At 42.4% G+C, this 18,502-nt stretch overlaps 1 protein-coding gene across 1 annotated transcript in view; it reads left to right on the forward strand.

Annotated features, from left to right (window-relative positions):
- Nucleotides 1-18,502, forward strand: part of FAM227B (family with sequence similarity 227 member B) — a 629,863-nt gene that overhangs the window by 71,875 nt on the left and 539,486 nt on the right. Inside the window, exon 2 of the mRNA XM_086958267.1 lies at nt 1,963-2,123. Coding sequence (XP_086814393.1) covers nt 1,963-2,123 — 161 coding nt within the window. The remainder of the gene's footprint in view (nt 1-1,962; nt 2,124-18,502) is intronic.

The following is an 18,502-nucleotide window of genomic DNA, read 5'->3' on the forward strand; positions in this document are numbered from 1 at the left end:
TTATAGGCGTGCGTGAGCAGCTTGGAAGTTATTCATCTTTTGAAAGGGGAGCCAGTGGAGGTTGCAGAGGTGTTGGTGATGTGGTTGTGCTGTGGGGTGTCAAGGATTAGTCTGGCTGCGGCGTTCTGAATGGTCTGGAGTTGGCGGAGGAGTTTTTTCTTGATTCCAGCCTGAAGGGTGATGCTGTAGTCCACTCTGTTAGTGACACGTGTGTGAGTGACTGTTTTTCAGGAGTTGGGAGGGGGGACCAACTTGAATATCTTGCGTAGTATGCAGAGGGTGTTGAAGCATGCGGAGGTGACGGCGTTGATCTATCGATTCATGGTGAGTGTTGAGTCTAGTATGATGCAGAGGTTACGTGTATGGTTCGTTGGGCTGGGTGGGTTTCCGAGGGCGGGAGGCCACTAGGTGTTGTCCCTTGTGAAGCGGGTGGAGCAGAGGATGAGGACTTCTGTTTTCTCAGAGTTAAGTTTCAGGCAGCTGTTCTTCTTCCAGGTTGTGACAGCTTTCATCCCTTGGAAGTTGTACCTGGTGAGATTGGGTTCCTTGGCGAGAGAGAGGATGAGTTGGGTGTCATCAGTGTAGGAGATGATGTTGAGCCCATGGTTTCTGACTATGGTAGCGAAGGGGGGCATTTTAGACATTGTAGAGGGTGTGGCTGAGGTAAGATCCTTGAGTACTCCGCTTCTGTTCTGTCTCAGTTGTGAGAGGAAGGGCGAGAGCCTTATTTTCTGTGTTCTGCCTGTGAGGAATGATTGTAACCAGTATAGGGACTTTTCTTGGATGCTGGCTTTGTGGAGTCTGGTGGCTAGTGTCTGGTGGGAGACAGTGTTGAAGGCTGCTGATAGGTCCAGGAGGATGAGGGATGCCATTTAGCCTTTGTCGAGGAGGGCTCAGATGTCGTCTGTGGCAGCGAAGAGGGCGGTCTCAGTGCTTTGATTGCTGTGGAATCCAGATTGAGAGGTGTCTAGGATGTTGTTGGTTTCGATGAAGTGTACTAGCCGGGTGTTGACTGTCTTTTGGATGAGCTTAGCTATGAAAGGGAGCAGTGAGATGGGCCTGAAGTTCTGAAGTCCTGAAGTCAGATCTACGGTGGGCTTCTTTAGGAAGGGGTTGAGTTCAAGGTTTTCCAGTCATCAGGGAATGTGTTGGTCTTGAGTGTGCAGTTAATGGTTTGATGTAGCTCAGGTGCGATGGCTATGGCAGCCCTGTGGAAGATGTGTGGTGGGCAGGGGTCAGAAGGTGCTCCGGAGTGGATGCTTTTCATGGTCTTTAGGGTGTTTTCTGTCATGAGTGGGGTCTAGGTAAGAAGGGTCTGCTTGGTGGCATCGCTGGGGATGGCTGGGGGTTGAGGTGGTAGCAAGGTCTTGGTCGTCAAAGTTGTAGTAACGCATCTTGATCTTGAGGTGAAAGAAGGGACTGAATCTGTTGCAGAGGTTTGGGGAGGGAGGGACATCAGTTGTTTCGCTGTTGGGTTTGGCAAATTCCTGGATGATGGTGAAGAGTTCCTTGGACTTATAGGCTTTGGAGAGGATTCTATCTTTAAGGAGGTTTTTCTTTGTGGATTTGATGAGTTGGTTGTGTGTGGTGGTGGCTGTTTTGAGGGTGGAACGTGCCTCCGGAGTTTTGCTGTTTCTCTTCATGAAAGGAATATACCATAATAAAGCACAAATCAACTCGCATCTTGTACTGACGTTTACAAATTACCTATCTGCCTCTTGCTGGAAGAGTCTAAGGCTATTGTTTAATTTAGCACTTTGAGCTCTTGTCTTTAAAAGTGCCATATCTAAAATAAATATTGCCATGTTTCTTTTATTAATTCCCAATTGAACTAGAACTGGAGAAATGTTGACCTTGTTTATCAAAAGTTGTTTTCTTGCTCAATACTTTGACCATGTTTCATTCGATAGAAAGGCATTACATTTTGTATCTAATGTATTACTTTGCATATTGTTTTTGCAGTCCACCTGTATTGGCCCAGGACCAGACTTCTGTTCCCTAATCTTTGAACTCAGTCGACGGAGCCCACTCGTTTCGCATTACTTGAAAATGCATGAAATCACCAATGTGGCCACAGGCTTTCAGGGGCAAAAGATAAAGCACATTGAATTGTGCAATCTTCCATATCCTTTATAACTGACATATATGTTTGTTGTGTATTCATTTTTTTGTGGGCTTAAATAGCACAACTCTACTTCAAACAATGGGGCACTGTACTGGAGTAGGGGAATAGAAGCTTCCTAATGAGGAAGATGGTAGGTTAGAGCAAATGAGGAGGTGGGAAGGAGATACTGCAGCCGAGCACTCGCATTAAGAGTAGGATCTTGATATCTTTTCTAAAGCAGGAGAGGATTCCTGCATAGAGAATTTCAATTGGAATAAAATTGATTCTGGGCTTTCTGAATTCCAGCCAACAGTGCTTATGGTGGGGACGAACCCTGGTTCAGAGCCTTTTAGAAAATGGAGCTGCTCTTGAAGGTGTTTCAATGATGTTCCATGAAAGTTGCAGTTATATGTTGAATTTCCAAAAACCTTTGGTGAGGCTAGCCACTCCAGGAACAAAATTTTTCAGGGATGCTATGTGGATATCTGGTACAGTACAGAATTATTCACATAATTGGTTTACAGTGTTCTTTTCTAAATTACCTAACCCATGAAAAATGTCAGCATACATTTACAACACACAAGGGATTGCTTTTCATCTTCAGTATACTTAAGGTATCTGGTTACCTTTTTATTTTTCCTTCTTATTCAAGCACCCTTTTTTGATGGTTCACGTTGTATGCAATTTCGGTCAGATATCTAACTATGCAGATTCATAAAATTTAGAAATGCACGTGTCTTTCTCCTTATGTGAGCTGATATAACTGTCTCCCTTGCTGTTTTTGCTGGCCTTGGAACCACTGATCAGGGATATCGTGGCCAAAAAAGAAGTGAGGGGTTTCACCATCAACGGGACAACAGTCAAACTAGGCACTTATGCGGACGGCATTCTCATAGTCACAGAGAGCCCCAACTCCTCCATCCCAGCCCTCAAGGAGACCATAGGAAACTACTCAACCCACTCCTGTTACAAGCTAAACAGGGATAAGTCGGAATGCAAGCCACTTCACATCCACAGCACAAGAGCCTGAAAAAGTTAAGACCAGTCAAGATACTGGGGGGGCTAAATGTGGCAGATTTCACAACTTTCCAAACTGCATTTTTAGCGAATCAGGGAGCCTACTGGGTCATGCCGAGCCAGGGATTCACACTGGTCTGGCTTACTATTGAGAAAAACATACTAAACAACCTCGAACTAATAGCCCTCCTTACAGCCAACAAGCAAACTCAAAACTCAAACTCGATATTTAAAAACACAAGAAACGCACTGCTCAAAATAGACCAAATAATGGAGCATAGCATAAAAAACTCAAGGTGGGAATCACTGTGGGCAAACACAAAGTTAAAATACAAGGGGAAAATGCTATCCATGGGTACATAGAAAAGACTAGGGATCTCCTACCCCACTCAGCTGGAGGAGGAGGAAAGCCCCTACATTTTCAGGATGCTAAAAGCTAAGTACAACCTACCAGACATAGAACTGTACAACTTCCTTAAAATTAGAACAACCCTGTAAATACAAACCTCACAAAACACAAACCCTTGATCATCCAATACATGGGGAATCTCAACAGTGACGTAGTGTGGCTCACTGGTTAGAGGCGGCAGACCCGAGAGCAGAGGACGGCCCGGGACCAGGGTTCGATTCCCGGCGCGGCAGGTTTCTGGACCAGGGTCAGCGGACTCGATAATTCTCTCGCCTCGGTGCCCACTCTGATCAGCGATCACACTCGGCAACTCTGGGCACTAGCTTGCCTCATCTTCACTAACGGCCCCACCAGACCGCCGGGGATGCCTGGTCTCACCCTGGAGATACCCATTAAGGGACCATCTCTCAGGGAAGCCAGGAAGGGTTTCGCAGCGGTCGAAGCGCCTTGGGACCCTACGGGTAAGTAGTGCGCTATATAAATGCCAATACATTTACATTTACACAACAGAATAGGTCACCAGGTATCCCCCCTCTACAGATTATTACGTCCCAATTCCTCTAAGCTTAACAAGAAAACCACCACATACCGGGAAAAACAGCTTGGTTCCACACTCAGCGAGAAAGACAGCCATCTCCTCTGGTCCTCCCCCGCGCAAAACAAGATCTCCCGGTGCTAGCTCAAATAAAATTCTGGCTTCTTCACAAAACTTACTAGACCCCGGTGCGCCTGGCGTCCCTAGGTCTGAGGGAAAACGACCAGTGCTGGAACTGCAACAAAGAAAAGGGGGACCTGGCGCATCTCATTTACCACTGCCCCAAGGTTAAAGAATTTTGGAGCAGAATATTAACCCTCATAAATAAAACACTAGGTTGCACATTAAAAGACGATTTTGCTACACTCACCACCGCTTTCATTACAACAGAGCTAGACTCACAACAGGACAGGGACCTACAAGACCTCCTACTAACAGCAGCTGTCAAAATAGTACTTACCAATTGGAAAGACACTTCCAAAGCAACCTTCAAGTGTTGGCTCAACTTGGTGATCTATCTCAGAGGGGCTGACAACACTGCATTACGTAACACACCATGGAGACAGCAGCGAAGGGGCATGTGGGCATCCTTGGACAAGGTCCTAGACTCATACGAACCACCATGAACAGCAACAAAGCTGCACCCACCCACCAGACCAAAACTCCATCAAGAACTTACCAAGCTTAGGGTATGCTACCATCTTTTTCTTCTCTCTTTCCACCTTAATTTCCTACTTCCCCCACTTTCACACCCTCCCTCCCACCTCACTGGGATAGTCGATAGGGGGTGTAGCCAAGCATAGATGTTGCATACCTGTACTACAAGTAACTTAGCCAGGCTGGGCTGCTACCATGTACGGACATAGCGCTGATGATTACATTTTATATGTTTTATGTTTTATGTTGTATGTATAAAAACTCCAATAAAAACTAGTTAAAAAAAATGTCACTAGTCTGTTACTTTTTAGAGCAGCTCTTGTAACCATCAGAAATATTGGGCAGGATCCCAAAACAGGTTTGAATGGCACTATTCCATGCCCAAGGGGTAAGGCAGTGCTTTCTTCAAAGGCGTTTTGCCATTGTATTATGAATCCACGCTTTTAAAGCCAGTAATGTGCATTTTGTTGTGTGCCATCTTGGGGTGGTTATGTATTCTATTGCTTTGTTTGTTCTGGTGTGCTTTTGTGCTGCCTTATTTTAATGTGATTGTGTTGCACTGCTACTGGGATGCACTCTACTTTGACTGTGTTATTGTGATGTGCTTTAATTGTGTTGTTATATAACTTTGTGCACGGTAATGTGTTACATTCCTGTTGTATACCTCAGAGATGCTTCTAACTATACAGCCCAAAAAAGCACATACCTCGAATGTTCTTATGACAAGCAACCATTTACCAAGGCCTTTAGTGGTACATTAGAGCTGCTCCAGCACTTAAACCACTTAAGGTATCAGGCCACCCACAATTGTGTCGGAGACCGTGTCTTAACTTAGCATTACCTGTGCTCTCTTTGTGTGAATTGGCCCAACATCTGGGGTGTTGGGGCTACGTGACTTTTCTTCGTTGTTTACATGTTAAAGTAACAAACTGCGGAACCTAGGCTCTTCTTCCTAATTACTCCTATCCTTCCTTGCATGTGTAATTGATTCCAGCCTATCTGCTTTTGGCAGAATTAATGATGTCAGATGATGATTAGTCGTAGAATCCCCTCTAGCGCTTGCAGATGGAGATCTTAGCTCTTGTGATCTATTATGTACCAAAACGCTTCCACATGGAGGCTTACGGACACCTTGTGCTGCAACCGTTCGACATTTGTTATCATTAATCAGCAGATGATGTCTGTGCTTGTAGTGAATAGACTACAATAGCAATAAGTGGACATGTTAAAGCAGTTTGATATTTTACGTTCCTGAGTTAAAATGAAACAGGAAAAAGGCGGAGGCTTTGATCAAGCTAAAACCACATGATGTTTTATGAGCTAATTCCATTTATCCTTAATATCATGATTTCTCTGTATTGTATTACACCGCTCCCCGTGTACTGCCTAAACTGAAATGCGTATGTGCGTACCTCACAGTGTATAAAATGCATAGAAGAAAATGTAGTAAAAAGAGAACTTATCAGCACCAAATGTATAATTATAATGTTTCTTGGCAAAAAAAGAAAACTGGAATTTAGAATGCAGAGTCCTTCCCATCTATTTGTTATATATGTCACTTTCAGAAACTCCATGCCAGATGTATCTATGGTTGGATCACATTACAGCGCAGCGTCTGTGCGGTGTCTAGCTGTGAACTGATGACGTGTTTTGCTGTGCTGGATGTATCGGTTCGGTACAGTACCGTTGGATTCCTGAGAATAGGCCAGGAGAAAACCTTCAGGAAACATTTGTACATGGAGAAGATGCAAGACAGGGCACTGGAAAGTATACTCATGCAGCTCTGGCATTTCTAGGGCTATGTTAACTGCATGCTGCCCTGGCTGCCATGGGGCTGGTAGGCCAAACTGAAAGGGCAAGGTCACAGTAGCTAGAGCCCGATTTAGGTCTTGACTACGAGTTTGGGGGTATAAAAAACACCAAATTTGCACACTTGGTATATACCGATTGTGCATGGTTCAGTAAATAATATGTTAAATAACAATTACTCAGAGTTTTTACTGTGTACTTTAGAGTTGATATTTACTACATATGTTAAATGGCAAATGTGCGCAATGTACTGGCTGTGGTAAATACTGCGCGCACATACACGAAACATCAGGAAGTACATTTTTCAGACTTTGGAAGTTTCTGGAGTGAGTAAATGATTAAATTAATCCTTACAGACCAGGAATTGTCAGAGTAACTCAGAAAAGGACCTCAGGACATCCCAAAGTACCCCATGCACTCCTTCCTGTGTGGCAGTGAGCCAACAATCATTTTGTATGGACAACACATCTTGAAACAAGATGAATAGAACCATTGCCATCCACTGATATCACTCAGTCATCACAGGCAGAAACCTGCCAAACTCTTCCATCATGGACCCCAACAGTGAAAAGAAGTACACTTGTATGGACCCCGAGCTGGTGGTCCTGGCCAAGACACCATGACCGTCTAATGGTCCATCTCATGCTGAAGATGCCATCAAAAGAAAACAAGAAAATGCCTGTGGAAGAAGATAATGGACAAACTCAATACTGTATCAAAATATCCACATGATGTTGAGAACATCATGAACAAGTCCCACACCTTGACTGCAGAGGTACTTAAGCGAGCTGCCAAGTACAAGAACAAAAGCATTGCAATTGGTTGTAGCTCTCCTCCTCAGCTGGACCTTAAATCGTAGTAAAAACATTATGACCATTCTCAACATGTCTGGTGTGGAAGACATAAAAGAAACTCTTGAGGTTAGAAAAATCCAAGGTAAGAGACATGAAAGTTGTCATTGAAGTACATGATGTTGATCAAAAGTTGACTTGGCTGAGAACATCAGTCCGACTGGTGTATTTTGTAACTTACATTCACACAGATCAATATAAGTGCACTTGTAGGGTCTAACAACTCTCTAATGGTACTGCTGACATGCATTGAGATTGAACTAAAACAATAACAATACATTGTAATCTTTCTTTTTTGTCCTCATAACCACCATATAGACAAAGTACCAGAAACAATTTACAAAAACAGCTGTCTCAGTTTAGCTTGTAAACTGGGAGGGACACGAGTCTTCTAGGGGCCTTTTTTCCCTCAGCTGTCATCCGCAATCCCAGTAGGCACGAGGTCTGTGATTTACCAGTTTGCAGCAAACCTTGGGGTAATTTAGCAGCCAAGTGGGGCCGGCATGAACCGGTTAGCGGCTGTTCCATAGGCACAAAATATTTAAGTACCATAGGAGATCAATCATTGGACCCGGGGAAAAAAAACCCCGGATGAACCAATGAAGCCAAGAAAGTAGATACCAAAACGCCCTTTTGCTATGATTGCCGGATCTAGCCAAATCCATATGGGAGGTCTGGAAGACTGAGGATTGCCAATCTCTAAATGTAGGGGGTGAAGAGTCCTTCCATTTTCTGCATATCTCCCTTCTTGCGAGCAGCATAGCATAGAATACTAGAAACTTAGCTGGGTTTTGTAGACCTTCAGATACCCCGAATATCACTAAAGGCAGATCTATGGTAACAGGGCTACCCAGTGATTCTGTAAGATAGTTTCTGATGTCCTCCCAGTATGTAGTTAATAGTGGGCATTCAAAAAACATATGTGTGTCTGATGCAGCAGTCAATCCACATCTAGCACAAGACACTAGCTCTCCTCCTACAAACTTAGATAACCTAAGAGGGGTGTAATATGCCCTATGGAGGGTAAAGATGTGGTTTCTGCGAAGCCAAGATGGTTTAACAATCTTCCACAAGAGTTCAAAAGAAGTTATCCAAAGCTTTTGTAAGTTATGATCCATCAGAACTGAGCCCCATGTTGGCTCCGGTAGAATAAAGTCTCCATCCGATTCCAACAAAATAAGGTTATACCATTTAGATACTTCTTTTTTTGCTGGCTCGCAGACTACTAGATCAGAAACAAATTGACTGTGCCCTCCAAGTTTGGGTTTGTTCCTATCAGCAGTAGAGATTTTATAGGCCACAGTCCAACTAGGAATCTGTAGGTATTTAAATCTTGAGAGATTGGGGCCGACCTTAGCTTGCAAATGTTCCCATGAAAGTAAATCCCCCTGGAAGAAGAGGTCTCCCCTGACTTCAAGACCTGCCTGTCTGAGAGGGATGGCTAAAGTATCATCAAGCCAGGTAGGATTTTCAGGCAGCCCCCACAACTGAGTTTTTTCACAAAAATAATTTAGTTTTATAACTTTCGTGACTTCAGCCCAAGTTTTAGCCAGACCTTGTAGAGTCTTCAATGAATTTTTTTTTAAGAACTTAGGGTTACCAAACTTAAAAAGAAAACCAGAACGATTAATTTTTTCCCCATCCAGCATGGCCGCGTACATAAGGCCTACCCCAGAACCTAAAGGAATCTTCAGCAACATTCGTGAGTGGGATAATTGAAAGGCCCATGCATAAATTTTTAGATCTGGTGCCGCTAATCCACCCTTGTCGCGTCGCCGTCTTAATTTTTTCCAGGCAATACGTGGAAGATGATTATTCCAAATAAAGGATGAGATGTCAGATTAGAATTAAGTTAAGGTAGTATGATCAAAGTATAAAGGAATAGTGTTAAATAAAAAAGAAATTTTAGGTAGAATGGACATTTTTATGAGGTTAACTCTACTGATTAATGAAAGGGGCAAATGTGACCATGATTGTAGAAGCTTACGGCACTCTTTAAGAACTGAAGATAAATTTACTTGGACAAGTTTATTAATATCCTTAACTATCGTCAAGCCTAGATATCGCAATGAATTGCCTACTTGCAACTCGGTTATAGCATTCTCATCCTTCCATAAAAGCATTTCCGTCTTCGCGGCATTAATCTCATAGCCCGAGATTTGTCCAAATGTGTTAGCTAGTTTCAAAATTGCCGGAAGAGCAGTGGAGGCCTCAGATGTTAATATAAGCACATCATCGGCATATAATGCTACCTTTCTCATATAGCCATGATAGTGAAAAGGTTTAATGGCAGTCTCCTCCCTTAGATGTTGCGCAAAGGGCTCAATGTAGAAATCAAAAAGCAAGGGAGAGAGCGGATACCCCTGCCGTGTGCCCCTAGAGATGGAAAAAGGGCTCGACAGGTCACCATTAACAAGGAGACAGGCAGAGGGATTACTATAGAGGAGACCTATCGCCTTACGGAACCTTTCCCCTACACTAAATTTAGTCAAGGCCTCCGACAGGTATCCCCAATTAACCCTGTCGAAAGCCTTGGTTGCGTCTAACGTAAGGGCTGCTAATGGTAGGTTATTTGTTGTTGCGATATCTATGGCTCCAATCAGGTCGTTAGTTAGTTCGTACAGTTGTCTCCCTTTCAAAAACCCCTTTTGATCCGTATGAAGAACCGAAGAGGCGATAGAGGCCAGTCTAGTTGATAGAACTGCGGTAAAGATTTTATAATCCACATTCAAGATGGAAATTGGCCTGTAAGAGCCACAAGCCTCTTTAGGTTTACCAGGTTTTAAAATAAGGGTGATTGAGGCATTGTCCCAAGATGAAGGAGGGGATACTCCTTCTACTACAATTTGATTGAACAAAATCGTGAGGAAGGGAACAATTTCTGATTCCAAGATTTTATATAATTCGGATGGCAGCCCATCCGGTCCGGAAGCCTTTCCTTTCTTACCCTTCCTAATGGCTGATCCCACCTCTTCTTCTGTAATGGGCTTATCCAAATGTTGTGATTGCTCCAGAGAAAAAGAGGGTAAAGTGATGTTATTCAACCAGCTCTTAATGGCCTCAGATGGAATAACCTTATCTTCCTGATATATCTCTTGGAAGAAATCCCTAAAAGCTGTCCTAATTGCATCATCTGTAGAGAAGATGTTATCTCCTACTTTTATGGATGCTATGTTGTTCCGGACCTGATCGACTTTGCTCCACCAAGCCAGTAATCTACCCGCCCCTTCGCTATATTCAAAATGGGCCAGCTTACTGGCTTCCCATCTTTGTTGAACTCTCAAGTTTAACGTTGATGCAAGGTTTCCTCTTAAAAACAGGAGTTGATTTAGAAGAGAGTCTAACATAGACCCCGAGGCTATGTTGTTAATATCAATATCGTGTTGGACACGGGCCATTTCTGCTTCAATAGAAGAAATTTTTTCATTGTAACTTTTCCTACGATAGGCAACTTTAGCAGTTATAAGCCCTCTTAAGGTGGCCTTGTAAGAGTCCCAGATAGTTCCGTGTGAAGCAGAACCATTATTTGATAGGAAAAAGTTCTGTGTCTCCAATTTGAGATATGAGATATCTTCGTCATTTGTGAGGAAAGAATGATTAAAAGACCATGTATTCGACGGTGTCTTAGATTGAAGACATAATTCCAATTTAATCGCAGAGTGGTCAGAGAGATGAGACGGAAGGTAGTCTATTGTCTTAACAGAATCAGCCAGTCTTTGAGTTATTAAGATAAAGTCTATCCTTGATTTATGATGATATTTGAGATTTTGAAAAGAAACCCCTTGTTGTTACAGACCAGGAATTGTCAGAGTAACTCAGAGAAGGACCTCAGGACATCCCAAAGTACCCCATGCACTCCTTCCTGTGTGGCAGTGAGCCAACAATCATTTTGTATGGACAACACATCTTGAAACAAGATGAATAGAACCATTGCCATCCACTGATATCACTCAGTCATCACAGGCAGAAACCTGCCAAACTCTTCCATCATGGACCCCAACAGTGAAAAGAAGTACACTTTTATGGACCCCGAGCTGGTGGTCCTGGCCAAGACACCATGACCATCTAATGTTCCATCTCATGCTGAAGATGCCATCAAAAGAAAACAAGAAAATGCCTGTGGAAGAAGATAATGGACAAACTCAATACTGTATCAAAATATCCACATGATGTTGAGAACATCATGAACAAGTCCCACACCTTGACTGCAGAGGTACTTAAGCGAGCTGCCAAGTACAAGAACAAAAGCATTGCAATTGGTTGTAGCTCTCCTCCTCAGCTGGACCTTAAATCGTAGTAAAAACATTATGACCATTCTCAACATGTCTGGTGTGGAAGACATAAAAGAAACTCTTGAGGTTAGAAAAATCCAAGGTAAGAGACATGAAAGTTGTCATTGAAGTACATGATGTTGATCAAAAGTTGACTTGGCTGAGAACATCAGTCCGACTGGTGTATTTTGTAACTTACATTCACACAGATCAATATACGTGCACTTGTAGGGTCTAACAACTCTCTAATGGTACTGCTGACATGCATTGAGATTGGACTACAACAATAACAATACATTGTAATCTTGATGATGAAAGGTTGAGGTGTCTGCCCAGTTAGTTGAGGGTGATGTTTCATGACAGTATTACTAATGTTGTTTCACTTCAGTATCATGGCGTTGGAGTTTGATCCAAGGCATCTAACACAGCAGTTCTATATACACAGATTCATATCACACAGCATTCGTACATTAAGTGTGTGCTTCATTTTATGGTTGCAGCACACTTGCTTGTATCTACATGTATGTGAGTACAATCAATTGTCCGTAAGATGTCAGGATCTTGTGCTGTGGCATAAATGTTTGTTTTGCTGGTGTTGGCTGTGTGGGGGTCCAAGGTGACTGTATTTGCTGTACACTTACTCTCTGCTAAACATCCATCACTTAGTGTATTTTATTTATTTATTTTATTTATTTATTTATAAAGTTTTAGATAGCGCAAACTTGATCCCGAAGGATATCAGAGCACTTTACAATTTGAAAGAAAGGAAAGTAACTGTTCAGTACATGCGTCAAATGGGGAATCTACATAGACCTTGAATCATATAAGGATCCCAAAACAGGCCGTTTACAAACCTGGGGTCAGCAAAGAAGGAGTTAGTCACTTATACATATCGACATAGAAGGGGAGCAGATGAGACAACAAGAAAGGAAGGAGAGGGGAAAAAGAAAAATATATATATAGATTACCTTTATTGTATACACTGTTGCAATGTAAGTTAATAGCCTAATACCAGTTTTGAGTTTCAAAAGAGTGACAGGTATGCTTTGTGTGTGCATTTAAATATGGGTAGATAAATTGTTTCTTGTACAGAGCTGTATTTCTGTGAATTTGCTGGCTTTTGAATAAGAGGGGAAGCCAATTAAAGTGAATGAAGATAAAACATTTTTTGGGGAGGGTGATGGATGCCTGTTTGGAAAGAGGGCGGACGACCTCATAGAAATCGATAAAAGAAGGCTGCTTTTTTGGAGGAGAATTAATATGATTGAAGAGGGTGACATCTAGGGTGACCAATTGGCATGGGTGCAAATTCAGGACAGTGAGTGTAAAATGGATCAAAATTCAGCATAAAAATTCAGGACAGAAGGTCAAAATTGAGGACAAAAATTCGGGAAAAAAGGTACAATTTGCGGATACATCATAGGAAGTCGTGCAACAGAATATAAATAAGTAAATAGACAACCAAAATAAGTAAAAATAAGTTTGTATTAGTCTGAGGCAATCATACACTGCACTGTTTATTGGTATGCGTGCAGCTGTGAACAACCGTGCAGGTCTTTTTGTGGCATTTCATAAGATCCTAATTAGGACTCCTGGTTTTATGGTATTTATTTTTTTGCCATTTCTGTCTGTATTTATCCATATTTATTTTTTTCTAGTTTGATCTGTATTTAACCATAATCATTTTGGGTTTTGTTGAAAAATTAAGCTGAAATTAAGTATATTTCCACATTTATTTAACAGATAAATGTGCACTCATGCTTGAATCTCTGTCCAGTTTCAATGCTGTGAACACCCGCCGAATATATATGAAAATATGCAAATTTCAATATCAACATTGTGCATATCTATTGCTTTTAAAGCCTCTTCACTAAAATTCCCTTCTGTTTTGAACCCTTTTATCTATCATTCCACACATCTGGTGACGCTGGGATTCCCACCTAGATTTTCACCAAAGCACTCCGAGGAATCCCCAGGTCGATGGGTCTCTTTAGTCTGCATGGGAGTGTGAAGGAAGTTCTTTAAATTCAATACCTTTTTGACAGATTATCAAAATCAATACATTTTAGGCTAAAGGACCGCTGACCCCGTGGAAAAGTTTGAAATTGTATTACAAAGCCAAAAATAACTGGACATAAATGCACATCAGCAAGAGGTTCAAGAAATAAACTGGCACTAATACAAACATAATCCTACGCAAGAGTCTCAAATGACTCAGAATAAAAAGCAGAGTTAATTCGAGAAGCATTAGACATGCGATCACTGTCCCCACTGGAAAACTTGACTGCATCTCTTCCAATGGGAAGAAAAAGTTAGTCTGTCGCTACACTAATTTTAAGGTGACATCCCTACTTTACATACCTCCCAAGCAAGGGAAAAAGGTGTCAGATGTGAAAGCTCCCTAAGAAGCAAATTCACTTTTTTAGGTATGTAGCCTTAACTACTGAGCTCGTTCTAAGATGCGCCTTAATTTCTCTTGCCTACTCCCAACTAAGACCCATGCCTAACTGCAGATCCAATTGGACTGCCTTAGACAGGATCCAGTCTAAACCCAACTGACCCTAACCCTAGCTTCACTAAGACCGAACTAAAAAACTGACTCTCCACCCTCCAGACACTTTCCCTAACACAAAATCCCAAAAACAAGGGGTACGCCCATGACACTCCTTCAGTAGATACAGCCTCTCATACTTTTCCAGTGTTGAACCTTCTTCTTCCAAAAACCGTAGCTGTTTCCTTGGATCCCAGGCACCTTCTCCGCCTAATGTTGCGAGTGCACATTCCTGTCGACTCCTTTCGTTCGCACTCCTACTCTAAACAATGACTCATTCTACCTAACGAGTTACGTGGTCTTGCACCTGCAAAAGAAATGCATGAGAACGACTCCCTTGTACGCTTTAAGTTTCAACTCAAAGTTCAACTGCAACCATGAGCTTCTTTCCCAAAGCACATTTCCCAACCCAGCATCTCTAGTCATACTAAGAACCCACAAGTAGGCCTCTACTAGAGTTTCTTCTCTCAGGCCTTTACTCTTTAAATGCATTTCTAATACAGCAACATAAGCATTTCATTAATAAATCCTAACATTACACTCTATGTTATTGAACATTATTCTCATGTTAAAGCATTACATTTCTCATTAAACAGCCTACACGTGCAACTTTAATATGGCACGTTTTAATCTTGAGGCACATTGTATGCACAGAACAATTAATCCGAAATTACTTAAGGCATTATTCTGCTGACTAAGCACTACATTAATCAGTAATAATATGAGCGTAATTCTATTTACTACAACACTCTCGATTAATCTACATTTCTAAAACCAAACATTAATACGGTCCTCTAAATATGCGGGTGCTGACTATGAGCGATTATGATGCACCCCGACAATTTTTCAAACAACATGGCGCTCTATCAGTCTCTCCCCTTTGATGACCTGTGTCATCACAAATACCCCATCCTCAGGGAAAGAACCGACTTAAACAGATCTTGTTGCCATTTTTCCTCCCATGAGCAACTCCATGTTTTTCAAATTCTGGTATTGACTATCCTGCAGTCTCTCCATACGTCTCTCTTGCGCTCTCAAAGATCTTTCAAATCTCCCTGACTTGTACCACTTGTAAGCTCTGATCAAACCCCACAAGCCAATCCCACATACCACAACTATGATAAGAGGCTTCAACATATAACCAAGAAATCCCTTTCCAAGGTTGGCAAGCCAACTCCTCACTTTACCAAATCCTTTTCCAACCTTCTCCCTCACAGTTTCTTCAGTCAAATCTTCAGTTACTTCTATATTTCTCCAGATCTTTGCTGGTTTCTGGTATATAAGTAGAGCACTCTTTGACCTTCAAAAGTTTACAGACTCCTACCTCCTTTGCTAGAAGGACGTCTAAAGCAAGACGATTTTGCAAAACCATCGTCCTTATCAATAACATCTCTCCTTCTACCAACACCAATGACTTAGCTGTATTCCTTGACAGCTCATCTACAACAGTCGCCAACCTTCTGATCTTCACATCATTCAGAATCACTCCCAAAGTTGGTATCATTGCTCCAAAAATATCTCCAACCACAGCTGCTGCACCTCGTTTCACTCTTGCATGATGTCCTCCTTCTATGAGCTCAAAATCTTCCGTATGGTAAATCTTAGGAAAGGTTATCCCTAAATAGCATGTACCATACAATTTCTCAGGCAATCGTACATAGGCATTCTTCCCACACACAAAGTACACAGTTGGAATCACTTGCACTACACCCTGCAAAAAGTCCTTCGAATATTACTCCATCGTAAAGGTATGCTCACATGTGGTCTGCCACATACACATTCTCATAGTATGTCTGTGGACGACTTATACACAACTTCCCCTTGAGCACCTCATCCAAAGCTATCGGGCCATAGCTCCTTTTCGACTTGTGCAACTTCTCATCTGTCCAATCTACTTGCCCTGAATCTCGCAACTGCTTTTGTTTCCTGTATCTATCTTCTAACTGATCTTCAAATGTCTTCTCTATATCTAATAACAGACACGTCAGATTATGTCGATGAGCATAAGCTGTGTCCAACTCTTGGGTCAGAATGAAATTCGTCTAAGTCTATCTTCAGATTTATAACAATCATACTTTTTTAAAAGCTTGGAAGCTGGCACTACAGGAAGAACAGCATAATAAATTGAAATGAAATACTCAAAATGATTTTGTCCATAAAAAATGCTAAGCAGCAAACTACTTGAAATGCCATATGTCAAGGGAAGATGATGGTATCTGATAACCTCATCTACTGAAGCTGGCAACTGCATACACACATAACAATCTTTCGAATCCATTGCATCAATATACTCATTCAGCAACTTAGCATATGCATTAAGCTTGAAATTACCTTTGTACAAATCTGCATGTAACTTAAGACTCTCTTCTAGCAGCAAAGCTCTTTCGTTTCCTAACCTGACCTCTTCTTTGATAGGAGTAGTAGGTGTAGGGGTTCCCTCTACTTCCACTGCCTGCTCATGTGGTGCTAAATATGAGACTACAACTACAAAAATTATGAAGAGTATCACTCTTCCTACAAGTGTGCCTACTATGCACCTGGCTCTACCCAGCCCCCATGGTCTCAGAAATATTTTCAGCCTCTTTGTTCAACCAGAAACGCTCAAAAGTTTCTCTTTTTCTTCAGGCACTTGTAAATCAACTTGAACCACACCTCAGAAAGCTGGAAGTCCCCTTCTTGTTTCTGTTCCTTATTTACAGCAAGCAAAAGACACCCTTAACCATTCTCCGTCTTCTGTTAAAAGTCCCTAAATTTCTTCTTCTTCCACTCGGACCTAGGTTAATTGCATTTATTTACAAGAAAGTCTTTTCAATCCAAGATACAATTTCCTCCAACAGCTTTGAGAACATGTTGCAAAAGTTCAAGACAAAGCACAATTGATTCGTGAGAAGGTATTTTGACTCCAAATGTAGGAAATTGTGAATCTTGCTCAGATACGGGGGATTCGGAACTGTGATAGTCAGTACCCTTTCAATTTCCAGTCCTGGTATCAACAACACCACATTTAACTTCACATTAGGGCTGTTACCTACCACTGTCACTGCCCTTATCTTCCCCGACCTCAGCAATCCTGGCATCAGTCACGATGTAGGTCCACTCAGGAGCTGCGTACTTTTGACAAGGCACTCTCTTTCTCCTTCTCGATCTCCTCAGACCTCTAAAGGCTTGTTCTTCCTCACCCTCGTCTGACTCTGACTCTGACTCTTCAGACATTGGGGCAAGATCCCTCTCGGAGACCAGTCTCAAGTTTAAGCACCTCTGCCTTTCTGGACACTGCTCTTCAGCTCTGTTTGTTGTCTGGCTTTCTCTTTGCGCACTTTGCTCACAATTTCTCTCAACTGAGTCTGACTCTTGACCACTTTCACAGCAACTTCCCCTTTCAGAGGCAGTTTCAGTGTTGCTGTTGTCGTGACCCTCCTTAGCTTGGTCAAGTGAACAACCAGCTTCTTCAGACACCCTCACAGCTTGGCTTGTCCTCTCCTGAGGAGCTGTTACTTCCAAGGGTGCTGAAACTTGGCATGTGTGTGAAGCATGCACCCAGTTCGGCAGACGTCCACCCTTCACTGCAGTATTCATCACTAAGATGACTTGGTATGGGCCTCTCCAGCGAGCGTCCAAGCAGCTCTTTCTCACGTGCTTCCCAATCAGCACCCAATCCCCAGGACTCAGGTCATGACAGAGATCATTCGCAGCCGGACCACAACAGCCTGCACCTGATGGGACACAGAACAGATGACGTCAGCTAGTCCCTTGCAATAATCAAGGATCAGATCATTGGTAATGCTAAGCAAGGCTGTAAACTCATAGCCCTCCCCATCAGTATCTCATGAGGTTAAAGACATGTTCTCCTGTCTGGGGTCCTGCGTATACTCATCAACACCAACGATAAAGCATCAGGCCACTTCAGAGACGTTGATAAACACAATTTTCCCATCCGGACTTTCAGAGTCCCATTGACTTGCTCCTCTATCCCAGAAGCCTCTGAGCGATAGCTACAATGGAGTCTTTGTTCAATTTGCAATGCAGCACAAAGCATCTTCATTATTTCAGGATGAAAATGTGTTCCTCTGTCCGATTCCAAAGAGGTCGGAATCCCAAACCTAAGCACAAGTTCCCTCAACAACAACTTTGCTACTGTGATTGTATCACATCTACGTGTAGGGTACGCCTCCACCCATCTTGAGAAAATACACACCCCAACCAAGATGTACCTCAGCCCGTTACACCTAGGCATCTCAATAAAATCCAATTGCATCCTGTTGAAAGGTCCCCGAGACCTCCCAATGTGACTCATTGTG

This window comes from Lissotriton vulgaris, chromosome 2_1 (assembly GCF_964263255.1).
Source record: "Lissotriton vulgaris chromosome 2_1, aLisVul1.2, whole genome shotgun sequence".
In the NCBI taxonomy this organism is placed as follows: Eukaryota; Metazoa; Chordata; class Amphibia; order Caudata; family Salamandridae; genus Lissotriton; species Lissotriton vulgaris.